Here is a 19,977-nt window from a genome sequence, read left to right as displayed (position 1 = left end):
GTGGGTGCCCTGTTTTAATGAAATAGGACACCTACAGGTTTTTAAAATGAGTTTTGCTTTAGTTTTAAACAAATAGGTGTTTTCTCTCCTTGCAAAATATAATAAGGCTACACAAGTTATAATTATTATTTGGGGTAAATGGTAAATGGACTGCACTTTTCTAGTCGCATTCAACCATTCACACACACATTCATACAGCACTTTTTCTATACGAACAGTGCTTTCTATGCACGCACATTCATAAACCAATACATCGGGGGCAATTTGGTGTTCAGTATCTTTCCCAAGGTCACTTCAACATGCAGACAGCCACCCCAGGGTCTTGCATTTGTCTGCATAGGTATGTTTATGTAGAAGATTACAGATGATGGCTTTTATTAAATGTAGTAAAACTAATTTATCCTCATTTGTGTCCTTAGGGTCTTTGGTCTTTGCTGTTACGGTCACTGATGAGGACTCGAGTTCCAATGCCCAGCTGCACTACTCCCTGATGGGGCGCAACTCTGAGAAATTCAAGATCGACCCAGTCAGAGGCGCCATCACTGCCAATGAGAGGCTGACGGGAAGCTCAGAAGTTACCCTCACAGTTCGAGTAAAAGACAGCGGAGCTAATCCCAAAACTGATACGACTACTGTGACTGTCCGCTTCGTTACTGGAGGAAACTTCCCTGTCATTAAGGTGAAGGAGCATGTATTCACGTTCGCTGAGAGCCAGCCAACAAACCACGTTGTTACAATGGTGACTGGGTCTTCTATGAGGGGTGGACCTCTGTCATATTACATCGCCAGCGGCAACCTGGATAATGCTTTTCATATTGACCAGCTGTCAGGCGAACTGTCAATCAGACACTCACTGGATTATGAACACATTCAGAAGTATGTTCTCTGGATTGAGGCCAGAGATCAGGGCTTCCCACCTTACTCCTCTTATGAGAAAGTGGAAATAACTGTGCTCGACGTGAACGATAATCACCCGGTGTTTGATAAGGATCCTTTCCATGCTGAAATACTGGAGAACCTTTCACCGCAGCGGGTGCTGATGGTCTCTGCTGTTGATCTGGACAGTGGGCAAAATGGACAGCTGGAATATGCCATCATTGATGGCAACAAGGAGAACAGTTTCAGCATTAATCGAGCAACTGGCGAAATACGAACCACCAGGCCACTGGACCGGGAGAAGGTGGCCCAGTACACTTTGAAAGTCAAAGCCACTGACCGGGGGTCGCCACCCAAAAACACAGAAGTCAAAGTGATAATCAGTGTACTGGATGTGAATGACAATGCCCCCAGGTTTTCCAAAATCTTTAGTGCTACAGTGGCTGAAAATGCCCCGGTGGGTTACACTGTCACCAGAGTAACCACCACAGATGAGGATGCTGGTTCCAATGCCATTAGCCGATATTCAATTACAGACACAAGCCTTCCTTTCAATATTAATCCAAATACAGGAGACATAACAATAAGTAGGCCACTCAATAGAGAAGACACCGATCACTACATTGTCAAAGTGTCTGCCCATGACTCTGGTTGGACAGTAAGCACAGATGTCACCATATTCATAACGGATATTAACGATAATGCCCCCAGATTTGGTCGTCCCTCTTACTATCTGGACTACCCTGAACTCACAGAAGTGGGCTCCCTGGTCACACAGGTGTCTGCCACAGATCCTGATGTGGGTTTCAATGGCAAAATTTTCTATTTCATTCGGTCCCAGTCCGAGTATTTCAGAATTAATGCCAGCTCTGGAGAGATATTTGTGAAGCAGCAGTTAAAATATCAGAACTCAACAGGTGCTAGTAGTATAAATATAAATCGCCACAGCTTCATTGTCACAGCCTCAGACCGGGCAGTCAAGCCTTTGATGAGTGAGACAACAGTAATTGTAAACATTGTAGACAGTAATGATAATCCCCCTGAGTTTGATTCGCCTGGGTACTTTACTCCTGTCACCAAAAGTGTCAAGGTTGGCACCAGACTGATTAGGGTTGTAGCTCAAGACAAAAAAGACTTTGGCCTTAATTCTGAGGTTGAGTACTTGATAACAGGTGGAAACAGCTCTAGTAAGTTCAAACTGGATAAAACAAGTGGATGGATTAGTGTTGCCTCCTCTCTTACATCTGATATGAAAAAAATCTTCCTCATTGACATCACAGCGAGTGACAGAGGAAATCCTCCTTTGTCAGCACGAACGTCAGTGCGAATTGCAGTCACAGAGGAAAACCACCACACACCTGAGTTCTCACAAAGCCAAATCTCAGCTACTATACCTGAAAGCCTTGCTGTGGGAACAGCAATAAGGACCCTGTCTGCCAGAGACAAAGATAAAGAAATGAATGGCCTTATCACTTACAATATTACGTCAGGCAACAATAAGGGTCTGTTTGTACTTAATAGTAAAACTGGAGTGTTATCCCTAGCTCACCCTCTGGACTTTGAAGAGAAGCAACAACATGAGCTTAGAGTTTCAGCCACTGATGGTGGCTGGATTGCAAAAACAAGTTATGTGACCGTCACGGTACATGTAACTGATGTGAATGACAACCCTCCTGTGTTTGATCCTGACGAGTACTTCCCCATTGTACAGGAGAACGTTCCCAGTGGCACCACTGTTGTCAAAATGAATGCCACAGACCGTGATTCAGGGGCTAATGCAGTCATGGCTTACGTGATACAGTCATCAGACAGTGACCTCTTTGTTATTGACCCGAACACGGGCACCATCACCACCCAGGGCTTCTTGGATTACGAGGCTAAGCAGGTCTACCACTTAACAGTGAAGGCCTTCAATGTCCCAGACGAGGAGCGCTGCAGCTTCGCCAATGTCAACATTCAGCTAAAGGGAGCCAATGAATACGTACCCCGCTTTGTCTCCAAACAGTATTACTTTGAAATCTCTGAAGCTGCTCCAAAAGGCACAGTGGTCGGGGAAGTGTTTGCCAGTGATCGAGACCAAGGAGATGATGGAGTGGTTTACTACCTCATTTTCGGGAACAGCAGAAAGAAAGGCTTTGGTATCAACAAGAAAACGGGCCAGATTTATGTCACAGGTACACTAGACCGTGAGAAAGAGGAAAAAATTTCACTGAAGGTGTTGGCCAAGAATGCAGGAAGCATCCGTGGGGCAGATATTGACGAAGTGTTTGTAAATATCACAATTCTCGATGCCAACGACCCTCCTGTTTTTACCCAAGAACTGTATGATGTGCAGGTTAGTGAAGGTCTCTCAACAGGTGGTCTGGTTACCTTTGTGAGCGCTGAGGACTCAGATTCTGTCCCGAGCTGGAGCAGATTTTCTTACTCCATTGCTCCTGAGCTTAATAACAATGTTTTTACTATCAACCCAAAAACTGGCCAAGTGTCTGTGGCTGCAGAGCTGGACAGAGAAACAACTCCTGTGTATAATCTAACTGTTGTAGCTGTGGATACTGGCACCCCTCCTGCAACCGGAAGCGCCACCGTGATTGTGAATCTGGAGGATATCAATGATAACGGTCCAACTTTGACAACCGCTTACGCTGAAGTAATGGAAAACCAGAGAGCTGGCACTGCAGTTACGACACTAACAGCTTCTGACCCAGATCTAACACCCAACCAAGGCCCCTTCTTATACAGCCTCCTCAGTTCTGGCTCTGCCAACAGCTACTTCAGCCTCAGTTCAGCTGGAGTGTTAACCACCAGTCGGGAGATCGACAGAGAACAGATTAGCGACTTCTACCTTTCTGTTGTGATCAAGGACTCTGGTGTGCCTCAAATGTCCTCCACAGGAACAATCCATGTCAAAATAAATGATCAGAATGACAACCCTTCAGAGCCGAGGTCCATGGAAATCTTTGTCCACTACTTTGGGAACATGTTTCCTGGAGGTTCTTTGGGAGATGTCAAACCCCAAGACCCTGACATTCAAGACAGGTTCCACTGCTCCCTAATCCCTCCATCCTCTGGTCTGTTTAGTATCCCAACTGGAACGTGCAACCTCAACTCTAAAGCCCGCTCAACAGATGGAACATTTGAGATAACCATCCGTAGCAGTGATGGTGTCCACGGTTCAGTCAGCAATACAGCCAGAGTCCTCTTCATGGGCTTCACTAATGCCACAGTGGACAACAGCATACTCATCCGTCTCAACTCTCAAGGAGTGAAAAACTTCCTTACCAACCACTACCTCAGCTTCTTACGCATTGCCAACTCTCAGCTAGCAGGACTAGGCACTGGGGTGCTGCTTTATGGAGCATTTGAGCTCAACAATCAGACTTTCCTGATGGCAGCTGTGAAACGGGGCCATGGACAATATGTCAACCCCAGCGGCGTGGCCACATTCTTCCAGAGTATCAAAGACATTTTATATAGACAGAGCGGGGTGCAAATAGATGCGGTGGACCATGATCCTTGCACACATAACCCGTGCCAGAATGGAGGCAGCTGCAAGCGGCGTCTCAGTGTCGGGCCTGATATGAAGACAGAAGAAAGTGTCCCAGTTATCCTTGTTTCCAACCACCCCCTGCAGCCCTATGCCTGCAGCTGCAGGCCAGGATACACAGGAGCTCTGTGTGAGACAGACATTGACGAGTGTCAGCCATCACCCTGTCACAATGGCGGCACCTGCCACAATTTGGTGGGAGGTTTCTCCTGCACCTGTCCTGAAGGTTTCACTGGGATGGCCTGTGAGAGGGATATCAACGAATGCCTTTCCAATCCTTGCAAGAACGGGGCGCTGTGCCAGAACTTCCCCGGCGGCTTCAACTGCCTCTGCAAATCCGGCTTTGCAGGTACGACACACAAAGGAGTCACATTTTATGTGTAACCAGTCTCAGTGGCACTTATGTTAGGCTTAGAAAAAAAAAGCACATGGGACACGCACACACACACACACACACATAAGCTGACACTCACAATAAAGTACTCACAGACAAAGCTTTAGGTCCAAGGAAAATATTTGCTTCTGAAGGTTTCCAGGAGGTGTTGTAGCCATAGCATACAAGCATTAATGCCAGAAACAGTTTGGTTTTCGGCTTACTAGTTGGGGGGTATCTGCTGCGACGCATATCAGCCCGCCATGTTTGCTTTAATAAAAAGGATGATGCAAAGCTGACCCCAGTCAGGACATGAGTGTAGACTCCACACACAGTTCACCAGTATCACATTTCTTTGTGTGCCTTCATGTGCCGCTATGACCACACACAGATACATTTCCAATCCAACTGTGTACAGAAGTATTTCTTAATCAAGGATTTCTCATTTGGCTCTGTTTTGAGTTGTATGACAAATGAGCAGCTTTATAAAAGATCCAATCGGCCCTTTTAGTTTGGAAATGTAATGAATACACTGCATTATTACCTTCGATAAAAGGAGAGTATATTTTAAGTGGAATTACTTAGAACAGTCATTTAAATCCTGTATGTTGTCCAGCTGCTGAGTGCAGCATCTGAAAGACATTTTCAAAGCGGGCCGTAGCAAACGATTTGCCTCAAGTCAAGCCATTTCTGTCCCTTTTTATTATGACGATAAAAAATGATCGCAAATCTTTAGGTTCATCAAGATAAATGACTCTTCTGAAGGAGTGTACCTATTGACTTACAGTAGTTTGCATGCCCTCACAGTGAACTCTCAACTTCCTGTTTTCTCCGCCTGGTTTTTGGCAGCTGAATCTATCTCCATTAAGCAACTTGTCTCAGGATTTATAGCCTAAAATATGTTTGTTGATTGTAAGTCTTTTTGCATTGTACCATGCCTAAATCATGTATTGTCCTGCCCCCGTCTATTAGTTTTGTTGTGAGTGTCACATTCCTTATCATGATGGTCAACCTTTCAACTCATGATGTTCGGCTGTATATGTGACGATGATTCATGTGCATTGCAACTGTTTGTCTTTATGCACTGCAAAAAAAAAAAACGTAATTGGATTTTGCAGCGGCTTTGAGAATCTGATTATTCTTAGTGGGAAGAATCTGCCAGTTGAGTGAGATCATTTCTTTTTTCCTATGAAATTTTCAAGATGTTGTTTTTGAATCAAATGATGTCATCTTTTGACAAGTGATCCAAAGTATTCCAAAATAGCTTATTTCAAGAAAATTTTAAAGTATGTAGAACTGCACGAAACCAGGTGAAATTGCTCTTTCAAATTATATATTTTACTGTTGTTTGATCAAAAATAAGAGTTTAAGGTTCACTGCAAAGTTAAATGATTTGTTTCTAGCCCGGATTTTGTGTTTTCTTTTGTGTTTTCTGCAGTGAATTTTCTCAGCTGTGGGTTGATGAAAGGCCTGCATGACTTGGCCTGTGGGGAAAGTTAACTGTGTTCCCCTCAGGGTTTTCCTGTGTTGTCTGCCACCCCATCCATTTTAATTTGTGTTGTTTTGTGAACCCAGGCAAAACTTGTGATTCCATCATCAATCACTGTGAGTGTAACCCTTGTTTTAATGGCGGGTCCTGTCAGAATCGGGTGGATGGATATTACTGTCATTGTCCATTTGGTAAGTAATAGTAGGAAACTTTTAAAGGTATTAGTGAGCTCTGGTAAATTGAAAAGCAAGATGGACAATTTCAGATGTGAAACCTCCCTAAAGAAAAGAAAGTTATTCCATGATTTCTTAAGCAAATGTGGAGACTGTCATTTCATTTGTGTTTCCATTTTTCATGCTTTGTATTGCCACTGTCTTTAATGAGCCTCCACTTTGGGCGAATAGAAGAAGTTTTACACTTGCAAGATGCAAGATTATGATATGACAGAAGTAAAAAAGCGGTGATATCTGCATTGTTACTACTAAATACAGAACGTAATATTGCTCAGTAAAGGTTCCATTTTATCTGTGGATATCTTATCGCAGCAGCACCGTGAATCATTCATTGCCTTCCTCTCCTATTCTTCTTTTGGTCTGTTTTTGTCCTCAGGGGTTTTCGGCAAACACTGTGAACTGAACAGCTATGGTTTTGAGGAGCTGTCCTACATGGAATTTCCGTCTCTGGACCCCAACAATAACTACATATATATTAAGTTTGCTACCCTGAAGAGTAATGCGCTGCTTATGTACAACCACGATAACCAGACCGGAGACAAGGCAGAGTTCTTGGCTCTGGAGATCTTCGAGGGACGGATGCGTTTCTCCTTCAACCTGGGAAGTGGAACTTATAAATTGATGACCATGATAAAAGTTGCAGATGGGCAGTTCCACACAGTCATCGCCAGGAGAGCGGGATGGTAAGGAAGCCTGTTTCTATGGTAGAAATTAGCTTGCACGTCTTTCATCATGCATTCTTGAAAAGCTTCTCATTGAGTGGCTTAGTAATTCTTATGGGTCTAGTAACAAAAACATTCAGGGAAAATCTGAGAGATGCCACATGGTATGGACCGAAGACGGTGTACCGCACATTCAATAGCATTTATGGCCTGAGCTTTTATACCAGAGAGCTGCGTCCAAATTTGGCCTTATTGGTTTTTTGCACCATCAGATGATTATTAAACTCCCCTAAAACAAGGTTAGCTCAGCTTATGGTTTTCATGGTTTGTAATTAGATTTTATTGCTCATTGTGATTTACGAATACGTGGACCCAAAATGGCCCTGAAGCCTGATATTCTGTCTCCTATGCTATGAATGAGAGGCTTCTCCCTGCCAGCAATGCAGTGGCAAGGAAAGAGGGGGAAAATAAAAAAAACCCCAACCAGGCCCTGTCAAACCTACTATAATGTAGCTCTCCTGCTGGACTTCAAATCTGTCATTTCTCACCGTGCACTGGGAGTTTCATAGGAAGCTGGTAAAATCGTTAAATTGTCAGTTTTGAGATGGTGCAGAGTGACGGGATGGAAAGGAATACAGCACACATTGAGTGCTGTGATTCTGTCGGCGTATAGTGCCCTGCAAATACTATGCAGAGGTGGTCGTGTGCGTGTCATGCTTGAAGTGCCAACTCCCTCAGGCAGAATAAAGTGAACTTGATCTCTTGAAATTTTACAAAAAGGTGCTGTGGGTCATTTCGGTGGTCAGAGTTGAGGTCTGTTCTCAGCTCTGAGCCCGTGTCAAGAGCAGACAGAAAGACACGGACACGGTCATGCACCGCTCCATCATGAGAGATCCAAGTAACCAGAGGGAGCGGAAAGTTCACAGATACTGTTACAATTGCAGTTATCAGCATCACCATCTGAATCGCTTTGACTGTCCAATACAATAAATGTAACGCAAGTTGTCGACAACAGGACCCTCATGTTCGGGTCACAGCAATGCTTTTATTTGCCATAGAAAGTAAAGAATGGGTTGAATGTAGAGTGAGGTAAACAGTTACCACTTGATTTGATTGCATACTTTTTTCTGTGACGTTTGCCCGTTGGAGTTTTCCAGGTCCGGTACAGGAAACCCTCCTAACCGCACACACTTGTCATAAATTGCTTGTTTCGACCTGACGAAGGCCACGTGTACGTGAGCCATTTTCGAGACATGAACATTAGCATAATCGATGCCCGCGTACTGCTACAGTTCATAGGCCTACTTGCTCCGCTCCAGGTGTGGGCAGGTTTCATCCACGGAAGTGTCACCCAAGAATAATAGAAGTCTCCACAATGCAGAGTTTCGAAGTGTCGGATATCAGCAGATTAAAAAAAAAAAAAAAATCTAAAAATCTTAACACAGATGTCGTGGTTTGACATGACGGTGATGAGCACCAGCGGCTTATCATCAGGCCTTTTATTAGCGGCATTATTTGTCCTAGAAACAAGGACAAAATAAATGCTTTACAGCAGTTACTCAGTGCTTGCACCACAACAGAGAGCAATGCTGTGGTCCTTCCATTATACAGTATTAGTCATGGGTAAAACAATGATCTCCAGTGACATTTTCTTCACATTTCCTTCGGTGTTAGCCAAACGCAAAAACGTTCCTCATCTTTTCGTTTTACATTCGGCATTCATTTCCAAGTGGGTTTCTTGAGGGGGAATGTTTTATCCACCACGGTGTAAGACCCTTGACAGTGAGTGCGGTGGATGTAAGACATGGCTGTAATGCCTTTGATCATAGCAGAAGACATAAATAAAACGTTCATGTGGTTCTGACGTCCTTTATGGCGCTTCAGAGAGAGTCACGAATGTTCGAGGCAAATGAGTCCCGTTGTCCCTCGCGTCTCACTACGGTGGTGCGTGTGTTTTACTCTGATTTGGTTCTGCCTACGTGTCTGTGCGTCTGACTCAAGTGTGACTCAAGTGAACTAAAGAAAAACTGTGTGTGTGTGTCTTGAAAGCGTGTGGGCTTGGTGGGGTCGTGTTCTCCAGGATGATTTGTGTTCGAGATCCGGGCCGGTGTGCTCCGTGTTTACTTAAGATCCAAGAGAGGTGGAGCGTGATTGCCCCGGTTTTTCAACACTTTCACACACTTTTCCGGACAGTTTCCTCATCAGCCCATTTCTTTTCTGCCTCATAAGGTCGTTCCCTCTCAGGGCACAGACAGAGAAAGAGAATAACCCACATCTGGACAAAAGATTTAGCCATTAACGGGAAATAGGAAATGTTTGCTGTAACGTATGGCATTTTCATGCCACTCTCCCCTCAACCACTGTGATGGAATGATGAAAAATAATTGGCCTGCATGCCTTGTGGTGGAGAAAGCTCACACTAACCACTGAACATGACTTAGCTACACAAATACTCAGCGAGAAATGAATGGTTGGAACTAGAACCCTGGACTAAAGTTATGCCCACAGTCCATGAGAAGATATTTCTCTGACACGCTCTCATGGGTTTTTGGTCCTAAAGAAAACACAAAAGAAATTCTATTTAGGCAGGGAATCGTGTTGCAAACTAGAGGCTTTGAAGGATTTTTAAATCCGGTCCCCCTTTGCCCGTTGAAACAAAAAAATTAGAGATTAACATGCACACAGTATGCGTTACCACATGATATAGCCTACATTGAGAAAGTCACAGAACGGGGTCTAACACAGGCATTGGCATCTTTATTAGAGCTTTAACAAGCTTTAAAGGAATAGTTCGACATTTTGCCAGCACACAACCCCTGTAAAATGGCAAATCTTTGTTTCAGACTTCAGATTTTGCATGGATTCAACAAACCAGGTATGAACTTTAGAGGTGCTGTTAGGTGTATTTTTTTATTTTTATTTTTTTAACCTTTGGACAGGCCCCGGTCAGCTGTTTCCCCCATTTCCAGTCTTTATACTAAACTAAGCTGGTGCTGCCTCCAGCTTCATATTTACTGTACCGATATCAGGGAACGAGCCAATAAACGTAGTTTTGGGGGAAAAAAAATTTGATTAGGTAAAGCTCAGGTAAAGCTGTAAGTGACCTGGAGTTATGGCTCCAAGCTTAAAGAATGGGTTTTCTCCCACACTCAAAAAACAAGAGACCCAAAACGAAATGACTGTTTTAAATTGTTTTGATCATTCTTACGTAGACTATAGACTAGCTCGGCTATGCCGCAAGGCTGTATTTCTTTAGTCACTGGCAAGAGTGCAGGTCCTCCATAAGGACACATCTCCCAAAAAACTAAGCGTCTTTGGCTCCACCCACTGACACAAACCAATGAGACTCTTATTGCCATTCATGCCTCCGATGAATATTTCTTATATAAAACTCAGGTTAGCTGAGCGACATCCGCAATAGGTCAGTTATTTCCAACAGGGTTTGTACCAAACTGTTACAAGTGACATACACGCTACCACATGACACTGATTATAAAGAGGGAGAAACAGAGTGACTGATATTGACTGAGAGTCTGATGGGTCACCATCTGCCACAGAACACCTGAAAACAATAATAGTCTCAGACATTGTGACTTTGCAGCTGTTAATCTTAAAGAAAATCACATGTGACAGGAGTGTGTGCGTGTGTGTGTGTGTCTCTGTAATCATGTAGGCTGCATCCTTGACCGTGGACCTGTGCGGTGATGACCAGGAACCAGGCTACTGTGCTGTGAGCAACGTGGCAGTTAACACTGACTGGTAAGAAGATCACACTCACTGCTCTGTCTCTGTGATCCAACTGTACACACTAGAATATGGACGACAGTTTCAGCTCCATGGTCGGGAAAAACTACACGAATAATGAAATTTTCCATGTCTTGCAAAATAACGGAAAATAATACAAAACCGATATTTGCCACAGAATACAGTATTTCTCATTAGTGGATGTAGACCAGAGACTTTCAGCCCTTTTGGCTCACGATAGCTTAAAACACAGCAGCGTCTACTTTTGACCTGTCATCACCGGTAGCATGTCTACCGCGTTTGAAAGCTTGAACCAAACAGTGTCCTTTTTTTCTTTTGTAATTACGATATTCTTTAAAGGCATTAAGGGGTAAAATGATCAGGCAATTCACGAGCAAAAAAAGCGAAGAAAAGATTAAAAGAAAGTCTGGTAGAGTAAGCTATTTTTGTTTCTCTTTTCCTGACCTATTAATCATCTCGCAACCCCTCAGATTCATCTTATGATCCACTGTGGGAGCTGGGAACCAGTTTACGATGGCTCTTCCAGCTGAGTTTAACTCATCCAATGAGATCAATAATTGCCCTGACGCCAAGAAACGTTTGAAAAAAAAGCTAAAACTCTGCTGGTTTCCCTTAAGATGAATTTTAAGGTTTTAAATACACTGCTCTTTAAAATGAGAAATGATGTATAGCATAAAGCAAAGACTACAGAATCTGATGCAGATTTATGAAAAAAATCTAAGCTTCCACTCTTTGTTTTTGCTTTTTTTATTGCTGCCTTATTGACAAAGTATCTGGATGAAAGCAAATTGCTTGAAATGTTGTGTGCAATTCTCCTACATATTTTTACGATGACATTACAAAAATAAACTACAAAATCAAAATGAAGTCATCTGTTGTAAATATGCAATATATGATGTAAACCTTCATTAAGTTACTGGATGATCACAACCTTAACACACAAGACAGCTCCGAGCCAGGCTGTGTGGGGTGAAAACTTGAGACTGTGCATGTGTCTTTGTGTGACTTTGACCGCGTGTCTGTTAGCGTGTGTCTGTGTGTATGTGAGTGTGTGTGTGTGTGTGTGTGTGTGTGTGTGTGTGAGTGACAGCGAAAGAGAGAGATCGATTTGGCAGATGAGGAAGGGCCACAAAGGTCTGCAAAAGGTTTATTTTGTAAGGGTCTCGGGACCATGTTGTTGTGAAATTCAATGACCCGCAGCGTCTTTCTGTTCTAGGTGTGTGTGTGTGTGTGTGTGTGTGTGTGTGTGTGTGTGTGTGTGTGTGTGAGTGTGTGTGCGTGCATATGTGCATACCTCTGAATACTTGAATGCGTTTGTGAGGATTTTGGATTCCTGTGCATATGTACTTTTGTGTCTTTGTGTGCTCCTGTTCATCTGTTTATGTGTGTGTGTGTGTGTGTGTGTTCATGTGTGTGTGTGCAGGATCCTGGACGTGCAGCCCAACAGGCTCTCGGTGGGAGGTGTCAGGTCAATAGAACCTGTCCTTCATCGGCGCGGTCAGGTCGCCACCCACGACTTTGTCGGCTGCATCATGGAGTTTGCCGTCAACGGCCGCCCACTGGAGCCCAGTCAGGCGTTGGCATCGCGTGGCATCCTTGACAGGTCAGCACCCCCGATCCCACCCATTCTCCACCCGTTTTCACCCTCTCTCCATCTTCTCCCTCTTCCTCTCATCTGTCCGTCTTCTCTAACCTTCTCGACTCTCGCTGTGGGACATCTGTTCACACTGTCAAACCCTCTCGAGCGTTTTTAAAAAGATGTTTTTTTAATACAAATGGCAGATTTTTGACGGGGGAAACCAATTGCAGAATTCCAGAGATTTTTTTTTACTTTTCTGTCTCGCTAGTGAATAGTGAAGCGAGGACAGATCTTTTAATATGCTAATTCTCTGGGGTTCTTTATGGGTTTTTTTGTATTGCTGCACAGGGAGAGAAATCACAGCTCATCTGCCCCTTTCTTTTTTGGAGTTTCTCTTTCGGCGGACCCCCCTGGCTGCCCAACTGTGCGGCTGACTTGTCAAACTGACTGTCTGATTGTCAGTTTGTGTGTCATTGTGCCTGTAGATGTCCAAGACTGGAAGGAGCCTGCACCGCCAGCCCCTGTAGACACGGGGGCACCTGTTTGGACCACTGGTCTTGGCAGCAGTGCCAGTGCGTGGATGGCTTCACTGGCAAATTCTGTGAGAAATGTAAGTAAATGCCTTTGAAGAGTCTTTTTATTGCTGAGGTTGTACTTACTAAGGAATATTTTATCACGATTATGCATGATCCTTCCCTCATTAGTCATCAAACTGCACCATGTAGCTTAATATAGGCCACATCGCTGTATCCTGAGCTTTATTTCAAAGCATTTGTGTACTTAAATATATAAATACCCAGGCTCGCCATCAGAGAACTGAAACAGACTGAAGAAACCTTTGAGGATCACAGAACCTGCCAGAAACTCTTAGCTACTGTCTAAGGTGCAAGGACATGTTTAGCAATTTTACAGATAATTATTACCACATTTATTCTGAGTCTTTCATATTACATCACTGGAAACAAAGAAGATCATTACTGAGAGATCTGGGAACTTCCACAATAATCCACACTGGATTACTCTGTTTGCCATCAGGCTTCATTTTGTGGGAGATCTGCTGGTTTACTTTGTGGCATGAAGCTCTGTGTTTTTCTAACACAGACGGAGCCTGCTCTGTCAGTGTCATGTGCATCATCTTCAGGAAGGAAGAAGAAAAAATAAACGTAGTCCAAAAACTCCAGGTCCAAAAAGTCTATGTTATTATAACTGCAACAGTAATAATAACACGTAGAGGCTGTCATGCATCTCGGCAATGGTTTTTGATTACAGTAATTTTAGCAAAGCATCACAATAATTTGTTACTGATGCTTTAATATTGTTGTTTATAGAGGCTTTAAATAAAAAAAAGTCATGACGTGAAGCATTGCTCAAATTAGAAAGTGGCACAGAAACGTTCTTCCTCCCGTCCTCGCAAAATAGGTGGTGCTAAAAGCTTTTTGACTACTTGCACGGTTAGTTGGTGAGTTACCATGGCCGGCAGGCTGTTCACTAAGATGCTAGCCAGCCGGGGACATGCTAGCGGCATCCGGTCACAATAGCTGACCCAGCTGGCTGGCTTCCCCAACTGTCACTTAGCACTTTACTTACCACTGGTCTTGACAATGTATCTGAAAGGAAAGCAATTTCAAAACCAAAATGTTGTCGTTTTAAATGCTGGTGTGACTGGGCCTCATCTTAAATCCAATCGTCCCTGATAATTAGATTTTTGCTTTAGACTGTATGACATTTTTCTTTAAAGTAGAGGGAATAGTGGGCGGCATTCAAACAATATAGTTAATGGAAACTATTATGAATAACACTCAAATACCATCCACCGTTTCACAGTTTTACCCATCCCAAATTAAAAAAAAAAGGTTTCATTTCAACCATGTAGACATTCAGACATTTTGCATTCAGTGTCTTGCTCAAGGGCACACAGCCTGTTCTGGGGATTGACCTACATCTTGCAGTTATAGGAAGATGTTTGCAAGCACTCGTTGACTGTGATGTAATTTGTGGTTACAGCACTCGGATTAGGAAAATCATTAGGACCCGTCTCTCCGCCAGCAGCCAAGTGGAAATATTTCACATTTTAATATTTCAAAGTTGTCTGTGAAAGTTGCGTTAAATCAGACCAGATTGAGGATATTCTCTGTCTTTCTCCCACAGACATGACAGCAGACACTGCCCTGTCTCTGGATGGTACCGGCCGCCTGGACTACTCCCTGAAACCGGGCCCCAAACGTGACGTCCTGCTCAGTCAGTCACTGCAGGGCGCGTCCTCTGACCCCGCCGGTCCCAGCAGCCTGGAGGTCAAGTTCAGGACGCGCAGCAAGACCGGCACCCTGCTGCATGTGCGGGAGACCAGCAACTACACCTCTGTGAAGGTGAGGGGGAGGAGGGGAAGATCATGTGAAAGCAGAGTGTATACTGACACGTGGCAGCGCACATAGAAACATACAATGAAATTTATATTAATGGCCAGGTCTAAATTTAATCGCTGTGTGTGTACAAAGTACAGACTGTATTATGTTGCAATGGCTGGCTTGGTAAATTCATCATAATGTACATTTCAATGCATTTCATCCATTAGAACAGCATCATAATCAAGGGCCTTTTGCTTCCAAACAAAATACTGTTTCTCATGCACTGTTTAGTACATTCAGACGCCTTCTGAAGGAATGAAGCACAGCAGCACAGGTGGTGGTTTCACAATGAAAGCCTTGGCTTGATGCCCCACGAACGGTTACAGGTGTTCGTGGGAGGAAGTGTGGAGTTTGCATTGTCAGCACGCAACAGCAGCAACAAATTAACATGGCCAACAGGAGCAGATCAAAGGAGAGGGAGGCTTCCTACTAAAATATAGATTTAAAAGACATCCACTGGACGGGAGATTATAAATAAAAGCTAATACATGCTCTAATAACGGCTTGTCACAGAGAAAGACCTCTTTTAGTTGAGGTTAATAAAAGTCCTGGCACCTATTTCAGAAAGTACTGTAGTTGAAGTAACGTGCATAGTCACTCACATGTGCAGAAGATTTTGCATTTGCATTACAAAGCTCCTTTAACCCACATGCATCATTGAAAGGTGGGTGGAGAGTTAGCGCTGGGTTAATAATGTGAGGTGATCGGTGTGTTAAGGTAGAAATGCATCCATATTTAGGATACCGTCACGCAGAAATTGGTGCCATGTCCACGTGCTGACTCTATCCCAACTCACTAGTTAAAAATAGTGGGAGTAGCACAGATTCGGCTTATTTATGGCATTGTTATTTAGCCAGCTAATGAAAACCTTAACGGCTGCACACTGACTCCAAACCATCGATCCAAATTCCGATCTTCGTCAGAATCAGCATTTTGACCTGGTGAAGATCCAACTTGGATAAAAAAGTCTTTGTGAATAAACTTTGTGGCTTGGAGTCAGTTCACAGGCGTTACTTTTTCCACTGATGCTGCTTTTTAAACAACCCTGGCATCTACATGATATTCTTATAATTACGTAGCCAACTGATTTGCAAAGTAACCTTTGTTAATGGTACCATCAGCTACTAGACACAGTGCGGACTTTCAAGGCTCATTATCTGATGAAAAAAGCTGATTTAGTTTATGACCATCAGTTCCCAGTCAGTGCCAGCACGCAGATCGGCTTTGGCTCACCCGTTCGCTTGAGATGACAGAGCTCCAGTCCTACAGTGTGGCCGCCAGATGATATGTTGCATCACCAAAAACATCTGCAGGCATGAGCATGTGTTGGGTCGTTGCTGAAAGGTCCCCTGAATATTTAGACAGTCAGGATCCCAACATTAGTTTCATATTGTACATGCAGTAAGTAAGTTGTAATGGTTGGAGTACAAACATGTCTACATATCTGTACACCGTCTGCTTAGTTTGTCTCATCCCGTGCACCACTAATCATCACCCCACACACTCTCTCTCAGGATAAACTATAAGCAAACTACATGGGTAGGTCTCAGCCATCTCCCTTTAGTCCCATTTCTCTTTCTTCTGCTCTCATCCCCTTCAGCACCCGCGCACCCACAACCCCCTCCACTGGTCCTGGGCAGCTGCCCAAAGAGGCCTGAGCGCTAATTCATCCTCTTCCATTTTCCTTTTAGACCCTCCCCTCCCACCCTCACCACCACCAACCCCTGCCCACTTTTTTTAGTATCAGACTCTCTCTCGTACGATTCTGTTTTCCGGCTCCGAGCAGCTTCTGGTGCTCATCGAATCACCACCACAGCTTCCTAAACAGTCAAGAAAAGTATTGTAAGTGCCAAAAAAAAGTTGAGCGGTGGGGGAATACATACTGTATATGTACATATGTTGAGAAGGAGAACTATATATACTGAGATATAAAAAAACAAGATGTTTAATAGATAAACTTAATGATAGGTTTTCCAGGTTTAGAGCACTCAGTGTTCGTCGGCTTTAGGGACTTTCTGCTTTTCCCATTTTAAATCAGTTCTTCCGGAAGCTACTTATCATTGTTGATTTTTGGGGTCTTTGAAAATGCAGGAGAACGGGATTACTTTTCCATCGAAGTGGGGAGCACACGTATGTCATACACAGTTTACGCTGCAAATTTGTTATCCATGCCAAAGCGAGCTTGATTAATTTTTTTTCAAAGACACACTGTCCTTCTGTCTGTCTTCTCCGGTGGTTGTTTGAATGAGCGTGTTTTCTCTGAATCTGCTGTTAGCAAGCTTCTGATCATCATCTGGATGAATAAAACTAGCCACACACACAAGCCGGGAGAGCGTGATTAACTGCGGTGTGTCCCGCTGGGGGAAAGATTTATGAACGTCATGCTGCATTTTTCTTTTAAATCTCTGACCTCGCCAGCGGATTCGGAAAGCGGTGCGGTGGTAGTGCTGTGGAGGCTGAGAGAAGACTTCCTCTCATCGCTTGTGATTGATGCTGACATAACCAGTCGTTGCATTAATCAGAAATACAGCATTTTTAACACAAGTTTATGTAGACTCTCCTCAGAGAGTTTTATTTATCATACGCTTCAAATTAAGGATTATACCAGCATGCCAATTCAGAGGGTGAGCGATTTATTTTGAAAATGTAAAAGTTTTAATTTGTTCAATACTTTGGTTTATGTCCAAATACCTGCAAAAAAAGGAATGGCATTCCCATTACCCTCAGCTATCCTTCTTCTCTGGTGCTAAATAGCAAGCTAGTCTCCTGTGGAGGACATGGTAAACATTATTCTTGCTAAAAACCAGCATGTTAGCGATGTTGTTGTGTCAACGAGCATATTAGCATGTTGATGTTAGCACTTAGCTCAAAGCAGCACTGTGCCGAAATACAGCTTCACCGAGCTGCTGGCATGGCTGCACACTCTCGTCTGGACGTAGGGCTGTGTGATAGTTATCTATTGTCATGTATGGTCTCCACATATAAATCTCACCGCACAATATTCTCATATCAAGATGTGCCGAAATTCTGTATTAGCAAAAGCCGTCACAGCGTGTGATCTTAAACCCCTTGAACACAAACATTAGTTTAACCTTTCCCCATGTGACGTGGAATGCTTGGATCAAACCATTTTTCAGGCTTTTCAACAGTGATTCAAAGGTGCCTGTGTTTGTCTCGTGCACCCATTAAAATTTGCTTTTACGGCAGCCAGCGCAATCAAAGCACCTAAACTTGACCAGTCTACTTTGCAATTTTTTCGTGTGACCAATTACCCATCTTCAGCTCACCCAGATTGGAGTATGTGTGAGCATTGCACTTAACCTTCATCTCCGTTCCTTCTCTCAGCTGAGGAACGGCAACATCCACTACATCTCAGATGCGGGCGTAGGGGGGAAGGTGGAGCGGACCGTTGGGGATGCAGTGTTGTCAGACGGTCAGTGGCACACACTCCGGCTGGTCAAGAACGGCTCAGCCACCGTGCTCCAGGTGGACAGCGGCCATCCCAGGGTCATCCAGCATGCCACCCAGGACTTTGGAGGTCTTGGTGTTTTAACCTTTTCCCTGGGAGGGATCCCGCCCGGACCTGCTCAGCAGAAAACGGGGGCAGGTGAGGCTGGAATGTGTTTCTGTCTGTAACGGAGTTCTAAAAAACATATTTTGTGGCTTGTGACATGCCGGTTTGATCCCTGCCTGGAAGGATAAATCTGGGCAGGGGAAGTGAAAAACCAGTTTTCCGCTCCCTCATTACCACACCTGAGGTGACTTTGAGCAAGCCCCTTGACCCCCAACTGCTCCAGACAAAGATCTGATAAGAGGGATTTTTGCACTAAGTAGTTATAAACTTTGCTAACACTATGCACATAACGTCATTTTTCAGGTAGGTTTCAATTTAAGCTCCCAAAAACTGGCATTAGACCAAGAAACTCATCCACTCTTTACCCTCCGTAAATTACTGATGCAGCAGTGTTTTCACATATTATGGAAACCTCCTCCACATACTCCCAAGTTTGTGCACATGCACATACAGTACCTATGTGAGACACTGCACTCATGAGCTCGTGAGCACTTTTAAATCCAGTACAAACTTTTTTTTTCACCAAGGAATTAATAGTCCGCTGTTCAAAACTGCTGACCATATTTGGTGGCTGTCCAACAAGACTCTATGAAACTAGCCTGAAATCTTTTTTTCTATTTGACACTGCTGAGATTTACCTACTGTGAATTTACAGTAGTTGAATAAACTTTTTTTTTTATCCTTTATGGACAAAATAACTAATATTAATTTAATTTGACTTTGTCTTGGAGCGCCTGCGAATCTCATCATAGTTTAGACATAAATCACAAATGAGATGTCCTGAAACATGAGTTGAGAACAATTTGTAAAAGGTGAAAGAGAGGTTTTCCACGGGGAGGTAATACAACACAGTCATTTTCAGAATTTCAGGGGAGGGAAAAACTAACCTAATACTATGGACTAATATGGTAAAAATTTGCAATTCGAACAATTTGCTGACCTCTTTTACACAAGGATCGGGGCATATTTCAAAACAAACATATTCTGAGCACGCAGATCTGTGGCAGACTGCCTGTTAACCAAACCTTACCTCAATGTGCGTCTGAACAGTCATGTTCTCTTGTGTGCTCACTTTTCAAGAGCTAATGAAAAGACACAAATGGATTTAATCTGCACTGGGATAAATTCAATAAAAATCTATTTACATCGGTGAGGCAGTGCTGTTAGGCAATACACAAAGCAAAAGATTGAATTAGAGAGAGACATTCATCCATCCCAGATGTATGTCTTGAAGCTACAATGGCTCTGATGATGGATTCTTTGTTTTAGAAAAAAAAAAATCATATTTCTCCTCTCAATTTGACCAGTGATTGATTTATTTTTAAAATATGAGGGTTTTTTTTTGAGGGGGTGTTTTTCAGAAGGAAAATTTCTCTTGTTTTTACGTCCTAAGCTTGAACCAATTACCCATCTAAACAAAATTCCTTTAGCACTGATTGAAGCTTAAGGTTCCAGTTATTTACAAGAAAGCGATCCA

At 43.4% G+C, this 19,977-nt stretch overlaps 1 protein-coding gene across 1 annotated transcript in view; it reads left to right on the top strand.

The window, feature by feature from the left end:
- The window catches only part of LOC120785677 (protocadherin Fat 4), a 102,413-nt gene that overhangs the window by 79,150 nt on the left and 3,286 nt on the right, over positions 1 to 19,977 (top strand). Inside the window, exons 9-17 of the mRNA XM_040120552.1 lie at positions 420 to 4,769; positions 6,369 to 6,473; positions 6,892 to 7,198; positions 7,302 to 7,341; positions 10,851 to 10,936; positions 12,366 to 12,545; positions 13,007 to 13,131; positions 14,670 to 14,887; positions 18,272 to 18,533. Of these exons, the coding sequence (XP_039976486.1) occupies positions 420 to 4,769; positions 6,369 to 6,473; positions 6,892 to 7,198; positions 7,302 to 7,341; positions 10,851 to 10,936; positions 12,366 to 12,545; positions 13,007 to 13,131; positions 14,670 to 14,887; positions 18,272 to 18,533 (5,673 nt within the window). The remainder of the gene's footprint in view (positions 1 to 419; positions 4,770 to 6,368; positions 6,474 to 6,891; positions 7,199 to 7,301; positions 7,342 to 10,850; positions 10,937 to 12,365; positions 12,546 to 13,006; positions 13,132 to 14,669; positions 14,888 to 18,271; positions 18,534 to 19,977) is intronic.

Source organism: Xiphias gladius, chromosome 23 (assembly GCF_016859285.1).
Source record: "Xiphias gladius isolate SHS-SW01 ecotype Sanya breed wild chromosome 23, ASM1685928v1, whole genome shotgun sequence".
Taxonomy (NCBI): domain Eukaryota; kingdom Metazoa; phylum Chordata; class Actinopteri; order Istiophoriformes; family Xiphiidae; genus Xiphias; species Xiphias gladius.
Note: the sequence above shows the minus strand (reverse complement) of the source record. Positions and strands in the feature narration are given on the sequence as shown.